The 20,213-nt window shown below is 40.9% G+C and overlaps 2 protein-coding genes across 2 annotated transcripts; both read right to left on the bottom strand.

Annotated features, from left to right (window-relative positions):
* Positions 1 to 505: 505 nt before the first annotated feature.
* Positions 506 to 8,648, bottom strand: rlbp1b (retinaldehyde binding protein 1b). Its single transcript, XM_050073338.1, has 8 exons — positions 8,018 to 8,648; positions 6,737 to 6,774; positions 4,524 to 4,652; positions 3,739 to 3,943; positions 2,916 to 3,094; positions 2,600 to 2,758; positions 1,822 to 1,932; positions 506 to 1,230 (listed from the first exon to the last, which is right to left on the bottom strand). Exons 2-8 carry the CDS (start codon positions 6,746 to 6,748, stop codon positions 1,102 to 1,104), a joined length of 924 nt encoding a protein of 307 aa, XP_049929295.1. The 5' UTR covers positions 6,749 to 6,774; positions 8,018 to 8,648; the 3' UTR covers positions 506 to 1,101.
* A 6,124-nt stretch (positions 8,649 to 14,772) lies between these two features.
* On the bottom strand, positions 14,773 to 19,541 carry isg20 (interferon stimulated exonuclease gene). The gene is made up of 4 exons (XM_050074178.1): positions 19,405 to 19,541; positions 17,612 to 18,293; positions 16,300 to 16,500; positions 14,773 to 15,793 (listed from the first exon to the last, which is right to left on the bottom strand). The coding sequence occupies exons 2-4, from the start codon at positions 18,260 to 18,262 to the stop codon at positions 15,593 to 15,595; spliced, it is 1,053 nt and encodes a 350-aa protein (XP_049930135.1). The 5' UTR covers positions 18,263 to 18,293; positions 19,405 to 19,541; the 3' UTR covers positions 14,773 to 15,592.
* Positions 19,542 to 20,213: the final 672 nt, after the last annotated feature.

The following is a 20,213-nucleotide window of genomic DNA, read 5'->3' as shown; positions in this document are numbered from 1 at the left end:
ACTTTTCCTGTAGCACCGCCATCAGGTCAAAATAATAAAAGTTTGACCAAAGACCTAAAAAAGTAAACCCATCAACCTCAGTTAAATGTAAGCATGCTGGTTGGCATGTTGGCACTCTAAACTAAAATGGTGGGCCTGGTCAACATTACACCAGCTTAATATCAGCATGTGAGCATTGTCATTGTGAGCAGCACAATTTTTTTCCCCAACAGTGGGCGCGCTCCTTTTCTTACAGCCACAGCAATGTGGCCACATGGAGGCATCACTGTAAAATATGGATCTGTCAGAGTGGTTAATAGGGTTATTACCAGCCAATCACAGCACAGTAAAGCAGAACTTGGCAAAACACTCCTGGGGAAAAAAATGAATGCTTGTGAACACGTTAGCGGGCTGCAGCATTTAGCTTAAAGCACCACAGGGCAGCCCCAGAAAGCCGCCAGCCTTGTTGCTGACTCTATCTTGTTTAGATTGCAGATAGATGCAAAGACTACACTTCATATTTATATACAGTTTATTGTACATTTATTGACATTCTTATTGGTGCACCAGGGTAAAACTTCATAATATTCATATGAATGAAGAACAATCTAAAAAATACATGAGAGACAGGCACTTGTTGGAATATCAGCCTTGTACTTCAAGGAGAGACGGACAAACAGAGGGTGGAAACTCAGAAAGCTGGAGCCTGCCAGTGTTCAAACAAGCTGTGTGGGTGAACTGTGGTCCGAACAAAGCACAATTTAACAGGTGTGAGATGGTTAATCTCAAAGACGGCAGATTTACACCATTAAATCTGCCAGTGCCTCCAGTCCCATACTGGGTAGAGATCTGGCTTTGGTCATCAGAGCTAAAAATGAGGAACTGTTAGGTGTTAAAGTGTCGACCAAATGGTTGATAGAGAATAATGTGGTTTACTGTTGGACTGTGTTTTGTCAGGACCTCTGGAAAACAACACCATCTGAGTGTTTCACACACTTTCATTCATATTTTTTTCCTACAACCACACAGCTAGATTTGGGCTTTGAGTCTCCACAGTCTGTGGGGGGTTTGTTATACATAATGGCTCTTCGCCTGGTTTGGCGCAAAGGGATGGAGGAGGCTTTAGTCGAACAGCTTGGCTGCTGCGCCCTTGCCGTCGTACTTGGCACCTTTTCCATCAAACTCAGAGGGAAGGATGTCGGCATCAAACTCCTTGTAGTAGTTTTCCAGCTCGTCTCCGTGGACGAACACCTAGGGCAGACACAGCAGCTGTTAGAGACATTTGAGACTGTGGGAATTTTCAGCACCCGACTGTCCAACATGTAAGTAAGTGGGAATTTGAGTGTAATACCCTGCGATGGGAAGTCTTTGTAAGCTTAAAATTCATTTGCCCTGCTTGATCCTGTCCCTTTAAAAACCTTGTCAGCACCCCAGGCAGACTGGGTCCACACATCCCTCATGCTGGGGAGAAAATGTATAATAGCAGAGCGGAAGGTGATCAGCTTACTGCCAGCCAGGGTGTGGTTCTCCCAACTGGGTTTTGTGGCTGCACACGAGGGCCTCTCCTTTAGGCTTATTAGTCAGGTGGAGAAATACTAAGCTAAGTGGGCAAATTACATCCTCTTCATTAAAGGTCCCTGATGTAACTGCATAATAACATACTGGCTCTAATCCATCAATATCAGTGTGATCTCACATGCAGTTTCTCAGTAAATTGATCAAAGTCTGAGGTGCTCTCTCAGTTTTGACTGTTTTCTCTAACATGATCGTATCTCACAGACTGAACTAAGGAGCAGCAGTGTTGCAGTCAGTCATTATCATTGAATCATCTGTCTGACTCACTCTCTCTAGCAGCTTGCTCTTCATGAGTGGTTTGACCACATTGTAGGTGGTGGTGAAGTACCAGGGCTGGTGGATGAAGTGCACAGCTTTGAAACGGGCGGGGAATGAGTCCTGGTGGGAAAAGGAAAAAGTAAGATCATGTGGTGATAGACAGTAACTCTAAATAAAGACCTCACTGAAGAGTCCTGCAGAGAGTAAAGAAGAAGAAGAAGATATACTTTATTCATTTTTGTCATTCTGTTGTCATATACACACAAGCCTGGAAAAAACACACACATGCACAAACAGGATCTATACATGCTTTAAATTGAGACTTCGGTTCGGTGCCACCTAGGAGGCAAGCTGGCACCTCTCCAGCTACCAATCCACATATTTGGTCCAGACGGGGACTTAAACTGGCAATCTTTGGTTCCCAACCCAAGTCACTATGGACTGAACTACTGCCACCTCAAGGCTGACCACAGAGCAGCTCTTAAAAGTTGATCAATGACACCTGGGTGTAAGGACAGGGAAGAGCTTTTTGTAATCTAAACACACCTGATTCTCTAACCTGCAAACTGCAATCAAACATGAGGAATAATCAACACAATCTTCTGTAAATCAAACCTATATATCCACTTAACTCGAGCATCTAGCCATCAGCATCTACAATCTTGAAAAATGAAGGTATAAAACCAACTAAACCTAAAATGTTAAATGGCTTTTTGTCTCTAGAATATCCATCTCTCCCAGCCTTCATTCTGCCTGTAGTAACAGACCAGAGTGTAGATTCTCCCACCTGCAACATGTCCACCATCTTCTTGAGCTCGGTGGGTTTGATTCCTGACGCCTGCTGCATGGTGAAGCCCTTGAAGTTCTCAATGATGCAGAACCCATTGATCTGAGTCTCCTCGTTCTCCAGCAGCTTCTCCAGGATCACACAGTAAGCACGCAGGATCTGAAAACACACACAGGTTAATTAATTCTGTACTGATCTTAATCTTACTGATACTTGTAATCAAATCAGAACTAATTTAAATGAAAAGTGAGTTTGGTAATATGTATATCTAGGTGCATTGTGGGACATGTAGTCACCCAGAAAAGGGCCTGCTTACCTCATCAAATGTGATCTCCTCATAGTCCCAGTTCTCAATGTTGAAGAGCAGAACCACGCGGCCATATTTGTCTCTGCTTGGCAGGATGCCGGGGTAGCCGGCTTCGATGGTGCTGCGTACGGCCTCCGGGGTCAGATTCTCAAACAGCTCGGGGTAATCCTTCCTGAAACGCACGTAGCCTGGGTGGAAACACGGGAGCAGATTATACAGTCACACTAGGCTGTAAGTTTGATAGTTCTTGGTATTAAGTAGTGACAGGGTTTCATTTTAGTTGCTCAATAACACTTATATTTATTCATAAATTTAAGTGCTTTTTCTATTCATGATAAAACAGGTCAAGTCACACTGTCTCTAAAGTAATGAGTTTCAGTGGAGAGTTTCCCATGATGATATAAATGCTTTTTTAGCATGAAAATGACCAGGTGTACATTTTGGGTCATTATTTTGTCATTGTCAGAATGTGTTCATTGGTGTTAGCTTTTTAAAACATATAATTTGAAGCTTGTTTGCGATTTATTTTGTTAGTTATTGTTGAGGGACTACGGAACAGTGTGCCTGTCTGTCCATCGTTATATTGCACACACCAGATTCCAGATTTTGAATGCAGGACTTTTACTTTTAACAGGGTGTTTTAATGCTGCAGTATTGCTACTTTTACTTTAGTTAAAGATCCGAGTACGTCTTCCACCTCTGCTCATACCGTACAAACACATTAACATGTTTACTGTAGTTTTCTTTGGTGCTGGATTCATTTGGCGGTGCTGATGGGAAACAGTCCTGTCAGTATGTTCATGTCTGCCGCTTCAAACTGTGTCTAACGTACCCTTCATCAGGTCAAAGGCTCTGGGCACGTCGTACTTCCTGGCGCGGATGAAGCGGACCAGCAAACTGTCTGGTTTCTCCCCAAACGTGTCCTGCACGCCCTTGGCCAGGTCGTCTCCTGCATCTGCCTTCTCCTTTATCATCCCTCGCAGCTCCTTCACCGCCGACACACGCTTCTCATCTGTCTCGTTCAGCTCGTCCTTGGCCTGAAGGGGGAGCCACACCAGACAGTTAGCTCACAGTTTTGATAGCTTTACATAGTTCTGTGACATAGCTGCCCTGATATTCAGTCCATTGTCACCTCATGTTAGCCATTCTGTTAGTGAAGAACTCATGTTTGTCCTCACAAATTCACCCGCTCGACTCAGCACTGCTGTGTTATCCTAGACAGCTGATACAATTCATACAATGCTAGCAGGCTAGCCTAGCCAGTCTTTTGCCCTCTGAGTCTGCTATTTTGTATTTTTATTGCATTCTTTTGAAGAAAATTAACTTACAGCAAAGTACAACAGGTGGGGTTAGACAGGAGCTACTTAAGGGCAACAAGAACAGAACAAAAACTGTAAATCTTAAGTGTCAGCGTAGCCAGGATCACTTTACTTTCTTGCGTCTGCTGACACTGCATGATGAACTCAACTCTCTCTTAGTTTAATTTCTCAATTTCTAAATTTATCTTATATTTATAACACATTATAATCAGTGATATACTGAACTACAATGATTAAACTCTTGAATGTAACTTTGTTTTGTGCCCTGATTTGGTAATGTCCGAACAGCTGTGGTTACCTTCTGCTTGGTGTGGTCCGGCAGGCTGGCGCAGGGTCCAAACACTGGCCCGTGGTCCTTGACGGTGAGACGTTCCAGCTTGGCCCTGAGAGCCTGCTCCTCTTCTGACACCATACGGTAAGTTCCACTCTGAAAAGAGAGTGTTAATGTAAGACCAGATGACTCGCTAGGATCGACAGTACAGCTTGGTTGTGCACTTACAGGTGTACACAGACACAGAGAGACACCTTTCATGGCAGTATGACACGCACCAGTGAGCAGCAGCTTGTAACACTGGCGGCAACTACCATGATATAAAGAGCGAGAAAGACTTTATAGGGTGGGCAGAATCAGAGGTGGATGGGTCATCTAAAATTGTTTTACTGGCGCCTGTTCAGAACCTGACCATTGGTACCAATACTAAAACAAGACTATTTTAAAATTTAAAATAAGAAGCCACTTCTTAACTACTGAATGCTGTCCAAACACAAGCAGCCATATAAGAACTTTACATCAAAAAAGTACTGAGGTTTGATACCCAGCCCGACAAGTTGCAAACAACTAGTGGCTATGAAGGCCAACTGCTGGGTTGCCTCATGTTGACTGTGTCTCGGCCAAAAAGTTGCACCTGAACACACAAAGACTACAGCGAACAGTCAACTAGCATATACGTTCTGCACTTGCATGAGAGGAAATAACTCTCCATAGCAGCCGGCAGCAGCAGTCTGTATTTGTCATTTGAAAAGGGAAACCAACAGGACGGATTCGAGATGCTCCTTGACGACCCGACACTGACCAATGGCTGACAGTTGGTTTGGTGTGTCAGGGACCTTCGGGTCCAAAGCTATAAGCTAAAGCTAATTGAAGTCAGAGTGAAACAGCCCTGAATCCCACAGGACTCAACACTAACTTTTAAAAGTGGTTGCCAGGCTGGGAACCACAGGTTTTGGTCGCTGAATCTGACCATATGGTTGCCATTTTTAGTCACCTTATATTCTGAGTAATTAAGATCCAAAGCAGTTATACATCCGCTTGTTAATAAAAATTTGACAAAAGAATGTTTAAAAGCTTTATTACAGTAACCAAACTTTGTAGTTTGTGTTGTATCTTTGTTCAGCTTCATCTGGTTCTTGTCAGCTCAGTCAGTGTGCATATTTGTTTGTGAGGTTGAAGGGTTAGTCACACTTACCACCACAGTTAAACAGCTTAATTTGATTCACCATTGTCTCTACAAAAGATGCACACAAACGCATGTGCAGCATTGTCATGCAAAAGATGCACACAAACGCATGTGCAGCATTGTCATGTGGAGGGCCCGGTTATAACTGTTGCAGTAATATTCAAAGATAACTAATGCAACACACACAAACATATATAATTTTGGGGTGCACGTTTTGCTGTTTGCTGTCTCTGTTTTCTATATGTTAAGGCCAGGAATTGATTGCCAATTTCTCAAAATGGTTGCCAGTGGCAACCTGGCGACCTGCTGAGCCCTGGAATCAGATATTTATCTATAATAACAACTGCCTCTGCTCAGCAGGCTGCTGCATTATTGACCTCACCTGAATAGGTGTATTCTACAGTGGACAGTTTATCATAGCAGCAACATCACAGGTGTTATTAATAACATTAATAATGGATGCGTCACATTAAGCTGTGCCAGTTTCAGGGCCCTGGCACTGTGGGTACTCACTCACTGGCAACGGCTTAGTGCATTTGTACTCCTCCCTGCTGACTGCTGGTCAACCTGGAGATCTAAGTTTGTTTCTACACCTGCATGTTGCTTTGTTTAAAATAACTATGTTAATATAATTCTCTCAGAGGACTTGTACTGTGTGAGGAGGTTTAAAACATGGCTGTCCACTAAGTATTGCCGGAGCAACAATCAATAGGCCTCAGTGTTTGATTAATCTCCCTCACATGAGTCCAGTAAAGCCTATAAATACACGGTAAGGACCACTAGTAGAGATTAGCAGCTAAGGCTACTGTAGCCACTGACGGCACCTTAACAATGGGCTTTGGTGTTGAGAAATGTTGAGCTGCAGCTGAGTCCATGTTACAGCATGATGAATAGGTATTTGTCTTGGCCAGTTACCCAATCACACACAAGCATTTCCTCTTTTAATGTTCCCATTACAGCTCAGAAATCCAAGTAAAATATCAGCACTGATACACTCTCTTTGAGCTAAAACAGACTAACAAATATTTAAGTAAATAAAGGTGCAAATACTTACAACCACAGCCATGTCTTCTTCTCTTTCTATCAGCTCGTCTGGAAGAAAAGAAAAAGGCAGGTAAAAACAAACAATTGACATATTGTGATCCACTTTAATCTCCCTTCATCCCACCCTCCCTGCCATCACAGGGTACTTTGATTTAGCTATATTTAGCACTTCAGCCAGTCCTGGATGGTTTATCAGGTGATTTAATGTCGACAGTCTTTATGTTTCATAATGAACAGGCATGCTGTTGTTGTCCATGTAGTTTTGTACTAAGAAAAGTTGAGAAATTCAGTTTGTATAAATTGTATTCAACAAGTTGAACCTTAATATTGCCTTTAATTTCCCGTGAAGTGGATTTAAAATAGATAAAACTTTTTTTTTCGAAGCATGTTGTGGCATCTGCAGTATCCTCTTGTTCTCGTACTAGTAGATTGATCATTTCTCAAATGAAAATAAAAGAATACAACCTCATTCTTTAGCTTTTAGACTTGATTTTAGAAATGCTCAAACAAAACAAGCAATTCAAAGATGCTGCTTTAGTCTTTAGGCAAATGTGGTGGACATATCTGAATACTCTTACCTCACTAAACCTGCATTTTATAGACTAAGATTAATAATAGCCACCAGATTAATCAATAAAACAACTGTTTCCTAGCTTTATGTTAAATACATCATGCTTAAACTGAGGGAAGAACTCAGCACACATTTGCATTGCTGCAACATTATTTAAAATATAAATTCTTGAATGTCTTGTTCATCATTTTACACACATATCTCCCTTTAATCTTTGGAAACTTTGAGCATTTTTGCATGCAGAGGTTTAGAGAGACTAAAACACCTCTCACCTGATGCACTGTTTCTATAGCATATTTCTAAAGACCACATTTACAGATATCTTTGTATTATAACATAACAATATGCCCATCTGTGGACATTTAAATCCAAAGCTGCAGAACCACCAGCATTTTTTGGTCCCAGTGGGAATGCAGCTCTGACCCTTGCCGGAGTCAGTCCCATGATGCACCTACTGAGCCAACAAAAGTCTTAACTTGTTTAGATTTAACACTCAAATCCCTCAAATTACCAGAACTGAATTATTTTTGGGAGCCTCAGTATCCAGTCTTTTGATTTCATGCCACTCTATAGGATAAAATCAGTGTCTCTGGTCCAAGTCACTGCTCCATTAACAGTTAAACTACAGAGGAACCCAGAGGAGCTGCAGAGTTTGAGAGTTGTACAACATCTGAGGAAATAAAGGAGAAGTGAAGCAGCACATCAGTGGAGGAGTCTTACCTGAGGCAGATGTGAAGTCGCTGGCAGGGAGTCGCAGGGAGCCTGTGTGGAGCGAGGTGGATGGGAGCTGTGATTTGTAGCGCTGGGATTAGTGTCGTCACCAGATTACACCCAACTTTTTTTTCTTCTTTTCAATCAGTATAAAGTGGCAGAGGGAGGGAGGAAGTGATGGCGAGGGTCTGTGGCCAATGGTGGAGGTGCTCCCGTGATGAAAGGCAGGGCCAGTGCACATTTTGGATGATGTAATTTTGAGTGCACACTTTAGGTAAGAGGTGGTTTAAAGGGGGGTGGAGGGATTTGATTGCATTCCAGGGAGACTTGAGTGAAAAGTAGAGCCATTGTGACCGCTGAGTTCCAGTTTGATTTCTGCAACGTGATCGCGCTTGGGTGAGAGGAGGCCTGTATTCAGAGGGTCTGTTGCACATGTTTAGAGACATGATGTTGAAGTTGAATAGGAATTACTGTCTTATATTTGGCTTTAATTATTAATTTTTACTCTGCAAACAAATGGCTGAGATTTAGAATACAGCTTTTGTCTCTACAGGTGACTAAAATCAATATTCATTGCTGCTAATCAGCCCCTGATTTGAGACACTGATAGAACACAACACAATACATACAGTATCCTCCTGAGACCAGCACTTTTGTTTGGTATGCATTTTTAATTTCTACTAGCTATTTGGGATTAGTAGGACTTATAAGTATAAAAAACTATATATTGTCAAAGTCCCAACATGTTCTAACCACACACAGGGTCCCGTGTCCTCACATTTTGGGTTTACCTGACCTTATACTTCATTCTGCTTAACTTAGACCTGTTGTCCTCATTCATGGACACTTTTTTGTGCTATCTAGTGGTAGTAAGAGCACAATACACTAATCCATGTAAAAACAAGATGGCAGCCATCTCTGCCAAGTCAGTCTGCAGCCGATCCCAACACCAACGTAAACTAGGTCAAACATGATCAGATTTTATGGTTGAAATGTGTTTATTTATTATTAATAATGTATGTGGTTTGATATGGTAACAAATTTGACCAAGCAACAGCAAAAGCAACAAGATAAGACGTTGTTAATTAGCAAGTACTCATTTGAAGACATTGGGACTATATTATCGTCTCGTTTGAAGACACTGGGACTTAATTGTCCTCTACAGTGTTTAGTTTTTTATACTTATCAGGTTCTACTGATCCCAAATAGCTAGGACAAATTTAAAATGCATACCAAACAAAAATTTGGGTCTCAGGAGGTTAAGCAAAAAACAAATCAATACAAATTGCATCCCCAAACCAGTCAAGCTGCAGTTACAGTTTATATCTATATCTGTCCAGACTCATATGTAGCCATGACAGTTGACAATGCTTCATATATGGATGTTGCTGCAAGGGGCTACAAATTCTAAAACATGGATGCTTCATACACATCTTTAACCCCAGCAGCAAAGAATCCAAGTGAATTCAAGTGTGTCAAATTTAAAGAAAGTCCCTCAAGGCGTTCTTGAGATATCACTTTCATGAGAATGAGACACACAAGGTCACAGTGACCTTGACCTTTGACAGAAAATTCTACACATCTTTAACCAGGCAGCACAGAGGATCTATACGTCAGCACAGTTTCAAGGTGAGTTATGACGTTGAACAATGGATGATGATGATGTCACAGTGAAGCTGATCTTTGACCTTTAGGTTATAAAATATCATCACTTGATTTTATCCTATGAGACATTTCTGATAAGACTCAGTGTACAAATTTTTGAGTGTGAGTGAGTGTGTTTTGTGAGGTGACGGTAACCTTTGACCAAAAATTCTTATCAGTTTATTCTTGTGTCCAAGAGGACGTTTGTGCCCAATTTGAAGAAACTGGAAAGTGTTGTTGAGATATTGCTTTCACAAGAATGGGACAGATGGATATACCCAAAACTTATTGCCTCCAGACACAGCTACCACCAGTGCGGATGCAAAAAACTAGCTTTTGCTTTGTTTTGTATTGTTGTAAATTGAAAATCTTTGGTTTGAACTGTTGGAACTGTGATAGTAATTTTTTCTCTATTTTTTAATGTTGGTAGTTGATAAATCAAAGCATAATAGTTAGTCTAATCAAGAATGAAAATAACTGTTGCAACCTCCACTGCTACAAGGGAAAGATAATTAAACACATTCCGACTGAGGAGGAAAACTGTAACACCATTGCACACCAGAAATATCCACACACACACACACACACACACACACACAAACACACAGGCACGGGGATTTGGATTTAGACTTAGCTGCATTCATATCAGTAAACATGGACCCTAAACGATCCACAGTTCCCTGCGATCAGATTAGTTCTCACACACACATTATATCAGCATTAGGAGCTGAGAGCAATATAAAGGTTTATATAATGTGATCAGTTCTGTGAGAACTTCATCTAATCGGACACACATGCACTCAGTCGGTGGTTGAGTTAAAAAAAACCTGTAGATTAATCTTTAGTAATTGAGCAACAGAGAGGTGTGCATTAAAATAAATGAACAAAGAGCCACTGGACAGTAAATACAACACCATACTGTAACTGTAGTAGTTTTTGGTTTAGTTTAATTTTAGTTGCTATTATTAAGTGAAAATGATTTTTCTGTCTTATAATAATATAATGTATTATTTCAAGACTGTGTGACCTTCAATCAGTTGAGAAAAGTCTACAACATTTGGTTTAGACTGTTTCACAGTAGAAACATAATAACTGGCTCAAATAAAGCACCCTGAGATCGGATTTCCAACTCGGAAACGCGGAGCAACCGCATCAACCCCGACTTACGAATTCAAGATGGCTGCCGGTCACATACATAGTGAGTAAACACTCTGCTAAAGTACTGTTTATAGCAATTGTATCTTATTTGTTTTACATTAGGTCAGCCTCATCTGCAGCTTTCATCAGTTGGAATGCATGATGGTTTTGAAGCTGTCTATACTCCGAAAGTACAAGGGCAACAAAGGCTTTCTTGCGGGCGTCCATGTTTTTTTCCGACTTGTCCACCGTCATCAACTAGAATGCAAAAACTGTTGTCAAATCGGAGGTTACGTCATTCCCACGAACGCAGCATTGGTCCTCAGTCCAAGTTGACGTTGGTGCCAAATTTGAAGAAATTCCCTTAAGGCATTCTTGAGATATTGTGTTCATGAGAATGAGACACATGAGGTCATAATGACCTTGACCTTTGACCTCTGACAGAAAATTCTGATCAGTTCACCACCGACTCCAAGATCTTTGTACCTAATGTAAAGAAATTTCCTGAAGGTGTTCTTGAGATATTGCGTATACGAGAATGAAAAGGAAGCAAGGTCAAAGTGGTCTTGACCCTCGTCCACCAAAATGCTATCAGTTCATCGTGGAGTTAAAGTGGACAGTTCTGCCAGATTAGACAAAATTCCCTCAAGGCTTTCACAAGAATGTGATGGACGTACAATCCGAAAACAATGTCTCCAGCCTCGGCTATTGCTGGCACAGAGGCATAAAAATATCAATGAGGATGGACATACTAAAAAATATAAATATATTAAATGATTCAGTGTTTTTTCCTGTCATGTTATCTGGGTCATGTGATCCCATCGCCTCCCATTGGTTGTTGCTACTATAAGTGAGACCACGCCCACGCTGTTTGTTTGAAGCTCTGATGAAGACCTAGTGTCTTCTAATGATTTAGTCACTACAATAAAGGCGTTATAGATTTCCTTCCTGGTTACATATTTCTTCTTATATTTTGGAATACCTGGATCGTCCATCCTGAGTTGCAGTCATGGTACCACAGATCATATGAACATATTCTCTCCATTAGATCCCATTTAAAGGTGTCTCTTGACAAGACAAATATGACAATATTTCATCAAACGTCCTCACAGCTGCTGGACCTGATCTGTGAATGCTACAATCCTTCAGTGAGCATCTAAACATCCAGGTCAGCAGAACGACCATGATTTTAGTAGTTTATTATAAATAAGGAGGCTTAATTTTGATTTAAAAGATCTCATTTCCGCCTCTCTCCTTCTGTACATTCAACAGTTAACGGACACATCGATGCAGCTGGTTGTTCTCTTGTGTGGTTAATGTTTGGGAGTCGTCCATCATCCTCTCTCTGACCCTGGCAGCTCTGATGTCAACAACACACGTTTTCCTCCTGATGCAACGTTGGAAAAAAACACAGGCAGCCGACTGTTAATCTGCTAAATCAGGCCTGATCTTACTCAATAAAGCGATTTGGGGAACAAAATTAGATGGATTGGACAAAACAATGCTGCTCTGTGTTTGCTCCCTATAGCCTGAGCTGAGGGGCCAAGTTCAGGCTTTAGGTGTGTGTGCGCGTGTGTGTTTGTGTGCGTGTGTTCATTGAGTGAGAAAGACAAAAGCACATGGACAAAGCTATTTACAGAGGAGCGTAACAGAATGTACAGCTCCACCTGCAGCTCACTGTTTCATATTCAGAGCTGTGCAGCATTTCAGCTCAACAACTCACATGGGTGTGAGTATTTCAGTCACTGGGACTGAACTGGGAACACTGGAAAAGAAGAACAACTGCCATGATTATTGGAAACATGGTACTTTTGTTTGGCTGCAGTAAGTATTGTAAGCCCAGCATCTCTGCAGTGGATGTTGTAACCTATTTGGACACGGTGCCATTAGACGATTTCAGATCCTGATCTAGTGTTTGTGACGGACTCTTTCCCAACACTAACAGAGCCGTGGTTTCATGCGTTAATATGCTGCTGCTAACAATGCTGCCGTTAAAGCTGATCTGGCACTGGAACAAGTGGGACGACTGTGACGCCATAGTTGTGGAGTTTTGCCTCTGCAATTAGCGTGACCCGTAACGTAATGAGTCAAGCCAACAGATAAAGATACAAGCCAGACATTATAGTATATATTAGAGGGAACCCTACTGCCCCCAAATATTCAAATATGCTCAAAATGTACACCCTAATGTATTGGTCAAAAAAATCTAAGGAAAAACACTAGACGACAGGCAACCCCACAACAGTCAATTATTACAACAATTATTACTACTGGTTGTAATGTTACGGTATACTGCAGGTCTGTGTGTTGTTTGTGGAAGTGGTGTTGCCGTACCTGTAGCCCAACAGAAGCTGTTGCTTGACTGCTGTGGGTACAATCAGTATCAAACACTTTACAGTGTCTGTTTTTTAACTTTAAAATGTATTAAAACATGGAAAAACTAGAATGTAATCTAAGTGTTAGGTAGGCTGTATCACTGTCAATTATTGTAGTTTTTGTTAAGTGTTAGAATTTTATGAATAGTGTACGAATTTCAATACACGCAGCAAAACGTCATGACTCTACTACTAAGTCCAAGACTTTTCCAGGCCTGGAAAATGCGATTATGAAATTTACTTTTGGGTTTGAGACACTGGGAGATACTCTTGTCTTTAAGTCATATAGATGGTGTTATCATTTGTTTGTCGACTTTATGCAGGCACCTTATCTCCCAGTGTCTCAAACCCAGAACAAAGTAAAACTGGATTAAACTAAACAAGCGGGTCGTTTGCTTCCATTATATCGAGCTCTCAAGAAAGGAATGAAAGCATCTGTTGTTCTATTGCTCTCTTAACTCAGAAAAAAAACAACAGAAAAAAAAACAACAGAAAAAAATACCCTGAAAAACAAAAAAAAGCATAAAACAGAAACAAAATTACCACAAAAAAACAGAAGAAAATTACTCAATAAAACAGATTTGTTTTTATTTGTCAAGTGAATGCAATATGCTTCCATAAAGCACAAAACACTTGAAAAAAAAGAATTGAGCTGAAAAGTGTTAAGGTGTTGTTTTTTTTTACTTCTTACATTTACACATAAATGGCACACACATTCATCAAAGAGCAACAGAGGCACAGACAACACTGTGCTGACTGTACTTAACACAGTTACAAAACATCTTGTGCATCCTAAAGGATGTGCCAGGGTTTTATTTGTGGATTTTACTTCAGCTTTTAACTCAGTGAAGACACATATACTCCTGAAGAGACTAATTGATCTTTACATTAACACAGGGTTAGTTCTCTGGATCAGAGACTTTCTTACCTGCCGTCCACAGAGTGTCTGTGTCAGGGGAACATGTCAGATGACACAAGGATGTGTTCTTTATCCTGTGCTATTCTCTGTGTTTACTTATGAATCTATGGCAACATTTCAGATTTTTTAAATATGCTGATGACACGGCCTTTGTTGGTCTTTTACAGCAAACAGACCCATCGAGTGAAGCTGCCTACCTGGCCCACACTAAGTCAAACATGGTGTCGCATCAGCAAGTTAAAAATTAATGTGGCCTAGACTGAAGAATTAATTATTTGCCTGAAACTAGATCTGAAGACGGAGCCAGATTCACTCGATGGCCAAATTTTAAACTCATATGTGAGCTTCTCTGGAAACACTGAGTGTATTTTCAAGAGATGCTCACAGCGACTTTCTCTTCTTAGGAAACTCAGTGGCCTTGGTACTAGTCGGCAGATTTCACAAAACTACTACCTTACTATACATCTAAGAATAAACTCTGGGATTGTAACTATGGCAAGTAAAATAGTTGGCAAGTCACAAAATCCCTTGACCCAACTCTTTACAGAAAGGACGAGGATGAAAGTGACGAGTATCTTAGCAGTTAGCTCCCATCCTCACTTTAGCCAGTATGAGCTAAGTCTTCAAACCAGAGCACAAGAACAATAGTGTTAATACGTCCCATTCACTCACTGAAAATAAACAAAGTGTTTCATTTGAACAAGGAGTCACTTTATTAGGACATTTTAAGAGCAGCTTACAGTGAGAGGTAACCAAGTACAATTCACAATATAAAACCTTAAAGGCCACACAAACATGGAGGTAACTGCAACACTTTAAACACCAAAAAAACAGTTTCAACTTCTTTTTAAAAATGCTTTTCCCTTTTGAACAGTGAAAAACATTTTTAAAGCTGCAACTTGCTCATAGCAGCCACTTCTCCATGTTCTCATGTGAACAGAGACGTTTAAAAAAACACAGTAGTGTTTCCAAAATAGCTGAGTGTGTGGCCTTGGATCAGACTCATGTCTTAATAATAGTTCAATTTTACCTTTCAAGTAAGAGCAAATACTGTTTGAACTCCAAACTCTTCATATCATAAGTTAGTAACACCCAACTGTAAGAGCACCAACATTTGTCACCCCTTAAACATCAAGTCACAACTAACTCGATAACCAACAACTCCGCAGGTAAATATCTGGTATCACAGCAAAAACTCTGCTGTTAGGAACTCCAACCATGTTTAACATGTTTAAAAGTAGTAAGTTAGTGCTTTCATTTAGGCAATAAAGTTATTTTCCCCATAATGAAACAGTACATCTTCTCATAGGACACAATGCAAAATATATTTTCACCTTCTCTCCATAAATGAGCCGTTGTTAATTTACTCACGACTTTTATCCAGACTTGATTTACTGTCGAGATATTTTTATTCACATTATTTATCTGAATCTGCTCTGATGACTGCTCGTCACCATGTAAAGTAATCTGTTGAGGTATTTCCTACCACACGTCATTAATACTCTACTCTCATTGGCTGTCAGCTGTGACATCATCAGGCCAGTACTCATCCTGCATGTAGTGGTTTGAGGAGGCGAAGCTCGGCTGGAGCGGAGCATCGTCGTCCCTCAGCTTGTTCTGCAGCTCCTGCTCCCACTCGCCCTCCACCAGCTTGTACAGGTCGAGAGCGGCCAATGCGTCCTCCACCGAACAGTGACCTCTCCTCCCAACCTGGACAGGTACACACAGACAGAGACAAAAAAATCATGGTGACACTTTTGTAATTACATCTCTCATATATTGTAATTTTTTTTTACTTTTGTACTTTAAGGTGGAACATTTACTTGTTGTGCCTTAATGCATGAGCTGACAATGTGAATCTAGGGTCTAGGTACCATGTCTGAAGGGTTACTTTTGCATCAAAAGGTACCGTACTGAAAGTGTTTGGTGGAAATGGGGATAAAGCTTTCTCTGGCCAGGATCCCTGCTGTTTGATCCACCAAATACACCAAAGTCTCGCAATAAACTTTAACATATTCAAAGTTCAAATTGGTAAGAAAAAAAAATCTTGATGCACATTTTTGTGACACCTTTTAGTAGTTTTCATGAACCCCTTTTGTATCATCAAGTGTGTAACATGAGAGATAAGCTATTTTAACTGGTCAATAATCATCTTTGTCATTTCTAGGAGAAGTAAAATCACACATTTACGGTACAAGCAGTGTGACGTGTCTCACCTGTATCCTCCTGTTCAGCAGCCTGCTGGCCAAGATTTTGAGGGAGGAGCAGCGCTCGCGGGGGAAACCGGCCAACCGGCTGAGGTGGCGCGTTGTGCATGTGTCCCTGACCATGTGACCTGGATGGATCATGTCCAACGCCTCAAAGTCGTTGTAGATGGAGTGGCCGATGACCACTTTGCCCTCGAGTATACTGAGAATCTACAGGAGAGAAGCCACGCAAAGGGCAGTAGAGGACAAATGTAAATTTACCTGCCATCACTGATCATGAATCATTTGAAGTTTGACCTGTACATAATGGAGCTTTATGTATGATTTAAAATGTAGACACAGCACAAAAGGTACTTTTTGAAATATATATTTGGTCATTATCATGCTTTCTTGATGGTGAGAGATATTTATGAGGCGAGATAGAAGGAAGGACCTGCAGCAAAGGACCCTGGGCCGGACCTAAACCCGGGTCGCTGCGGTAAGGACTCAGCCTTAATGATACACTCTGTACCCAGTGAGCTACCAGGGGCCCAAACACACAAGGTATCTCAAATATTCCTCATCTCCCTCCTCAGGTGAGGCTAGATTTCATTTGCAACTCGTTAAACCTGCAGTACAGCTTCATGTTTTACTGGTTACTCAAAATTCCATAAGCTCAGTGTGGAGCGAAGTGAAGCTCCTGCTTGGGAAAACCAGACAAACATATTTACCTCAAGTTTCTTTATGTTAGCTTCAGTTTTTGAACTTACACTTTAGTGAAGGGCTATATTTGTCACATGACACATTGTTTGGGTTAAACATGAGCATGTTACAGTCCTGGGGGATTATTAATGTGCGCCTCCTCCTGTACTGCCTTAAACATTGTTTTCTAGTTGGAGCCGCGCCTCGTTTTCAAACTGTATGGTTTGACTAAAATGAACAATGACAGCAATATAGTCCACGATGAGCAGCGCTAAAATCAACCTGCGTAGTTGTCCCTCCATTGTGACATTAGAAAGTGTCACATTTATCTTGCAAGTGTACTCTTCTTCAACGTTTGGTTTACTTCCTGGATTTTTCCCACATGGAAATTCTGACCAATCAAGAGCAGCTTTCTCACACAAGGCATTTGATCTGGTCTGCTTGTAAATGCTGCCGTGAGAATACAAACCAACTCTAGGCAATTATACAACTTTGTAACAAAATTTACATTTAAGGCATTTCCCTCTGAAGCATTTCAGCTGAAGACATTGCACTCGCTGTGTCCATGTGTGCGTCTGCCTCTTCATGTATGAACTAATACACACGGGAGGTATTTTGAGAATCAAAGTGTGGGCCTCACCTCCTCCCTGGCCTGAGCAAAGGGGATGGCGTTGTGTAAATGATGCCTCTGGATGCCACTCCAGCGAGTCCTGTAGTCTGTGACAGGCTGACACGGTCTGACATATTTATCGTACAATACGTTGCCGTGATAATCCAGGATGCTGCAACGGGCCAACTCACTACAGCATCCGCCGGGCCCCGTCCCCACCATCTCACAGTCCAACGCCACCACTGTGGTCGGGCACGAGCTGAGGCACGGTGAGCTCCGACCACTTGCCGGAGGACTCGCCTCAGAGGAGAAACCACTGTCCACCTCCCATCTGTCTCTGAGGGCTGTGACCAAACTGCAGTGATCAGAAGCATTAACCTCAGAGAGTCCAGGTTTAGATACATCAGTCCTTGTGTTTTCAGAGTTCAGAGTGTTTTGACTTTCCTGGTTTGCATTGCTCAACTTTGTTTTTTTGATCAGTTTATTTGTTTCCAGTAGTTCGTTGTGGTTGTCCATCGTTTTCCTCTTCACGTTGGTGATCATCATCTTCTGCTGGTATTTCTTCCTGGCTCCTGCGCTCTCCATGGCGCGAAGCATCATGGATTTTTTGCACAGATACCTATAGTTGCTGAAAAGCCCCCACGAGGCGGCTCTATTCCTTTTCGACATGTCTGCCATCATCAACAAATGAAACTGGCCTTGTTGTCATTTTCTGAGGAAACAAAAAACAAACAAACACAAAACACCATGAGGAAAGAAATTCAATAGGTGAAAAGTAGTATTCAGAATTAAATGATTAAAATCTACACATCTGCTCTGATAAAGGGTCACACTGTACCCTTCTGTCACTGGGGCTGTTGCATAACCTTGGTTCTTATCTCAGTGTGTGTGCACATACAGAGTGAAGGTAACATACAAAAAAGTGTCAAAAGTGCAACACATTACATTTTATGTTGGTTACTATATGTTGATTGTATGTATGTGTATGCTGACTCCTAGCTCCAAGTCAAATTTCTCTAAGGAGACCAATAAACGAACTGAACTGTACATCACTGTAGCAACAAACTGTGGGACATGATCCAACTTGATCGATGAATTTAACAGTCAACTGATCCATTTAAAGGCTATTTCTTATAAATAGTGAAATGTCAGAGGGCCATTATTCGGAGAAATCGCGTTTGACAAGTGACGACAAATGCTGTAATGTCATTGAGACAGTAGCACCAAACTCCGTTCAAATTTCCGTCAATTTAGCGTTAGTTTCCTTGACGGCGAATATACTTTACTCAAGCCTGCCTAAAATGTATCAATTCATCGCTGGAATTCAGCGGTAAATCCAGCATACTCTAATTACAGTAATGCCAACGTTATAGCTGTATGTACAGTCCACCAAATTCTCGTTCACAGAAAACGTGTCTCGTCGAGAAAGGCCGTGATGGACAGCAGCCATCACTGTGGCCCAACTAACATGATCGTTATAAATAGCGTACAGTTATTTACAAATACATGTTTTGTAGGTTTTAATTAAGCCGAATTAAACACTAACCCTAAATACTAAAGAAAAAGCGGGGGCTCGTGTTTTCTGTAGTGTTAAACTTTGTCAAAAACTAACACCAACTATTATTGACAGGTATTTCTACGGAGTTTGGCGTCCAGCTCTGGACAACCGACCGACGCTTAGCTAGCTAAAGAAATCCACGTCAAACAAAAGACTAAACATGATTCACCGAAGAAAAACATCACGTAACAATAATGCAAATATATAAACGTGTTGACAATAAAACACAAGATACGATACGACATTAAAAACGTATCTAAATTACCTTCTGAGGTAGCACCGTGAACAGCACGTGTACAGTCTGGACGTGTCTGGACAACTCTCCTGTACTCTGCATCTGATTGGCTCGTTCTCTTCTTCGTTTGTGGTTTTACAGGAAGCGTTCAACTGCCAAATACCTGCGGAGTCGCCACCTATTGGTTGGATGCGTTATTACCCCAATTTCCACATCAGCAACATTTCACCATTTAACATAATAATAATAATAATAATAATAATAACAATAGGGCAGGTATAAATAAAATTGAACTGAATTAAAAAAAAACATGAAAAAGGAATAATAAATAATAAAATAAAATTAATTTACATTAAATAAATAAAAAAATCTAATAATATGACCACAAATGCAAACAAATTGCAGTAAGTAATATTAGGGCATAAATAAATAAAATAAAATTGAATAAAATAAAAATAATGTAATCACGAACAAGTCCCTGGAGTGTGGCGCATTCATTTACACACTTATGTAATTGCGGTGTGCAGCAAAGTGCCATTCACACTTTGCACCTATCACCTGTTAGAGCACTACTAATTCAAAAATCTCTGAAAGCCACCTCTGCTGATCTACTAGGTCACATACAACAATGCCAATTTAGACAGGTTTCTTAAAATACCCAGATGTTTGACTTAGAAGTACTGACAGTCTTTTATTCTGCCCCAAATTCTAAAAAAGCGGTTGTTTAGCAAGGTGTGCTGGTCTAAATTAATCTGCAATTTATTGTAGTAAAAGGCGTCACTGTACCTAAATGACAACACATTTAATGCAGTATAAATCAGCTGTTTCAGTTTTCTATT

Source organism: Epinephelus moara, chromosome 20, assembly GCF_006386435.1.
Source record: "Epinephelus moara isolate mb chromosome 20, YSFRI_EMoa_1.0, whole genome shotgun sequence".
Classification (NCBI taxonomy): Eukaryota; Metazoa; Chordata; class Actinopteri; order Perciformes; family Serranidae; genus Epinephelus; species Epinephelus moara.
This window is presented reverse-complemented; position numbering and strand designations above follow the sequence as displayed.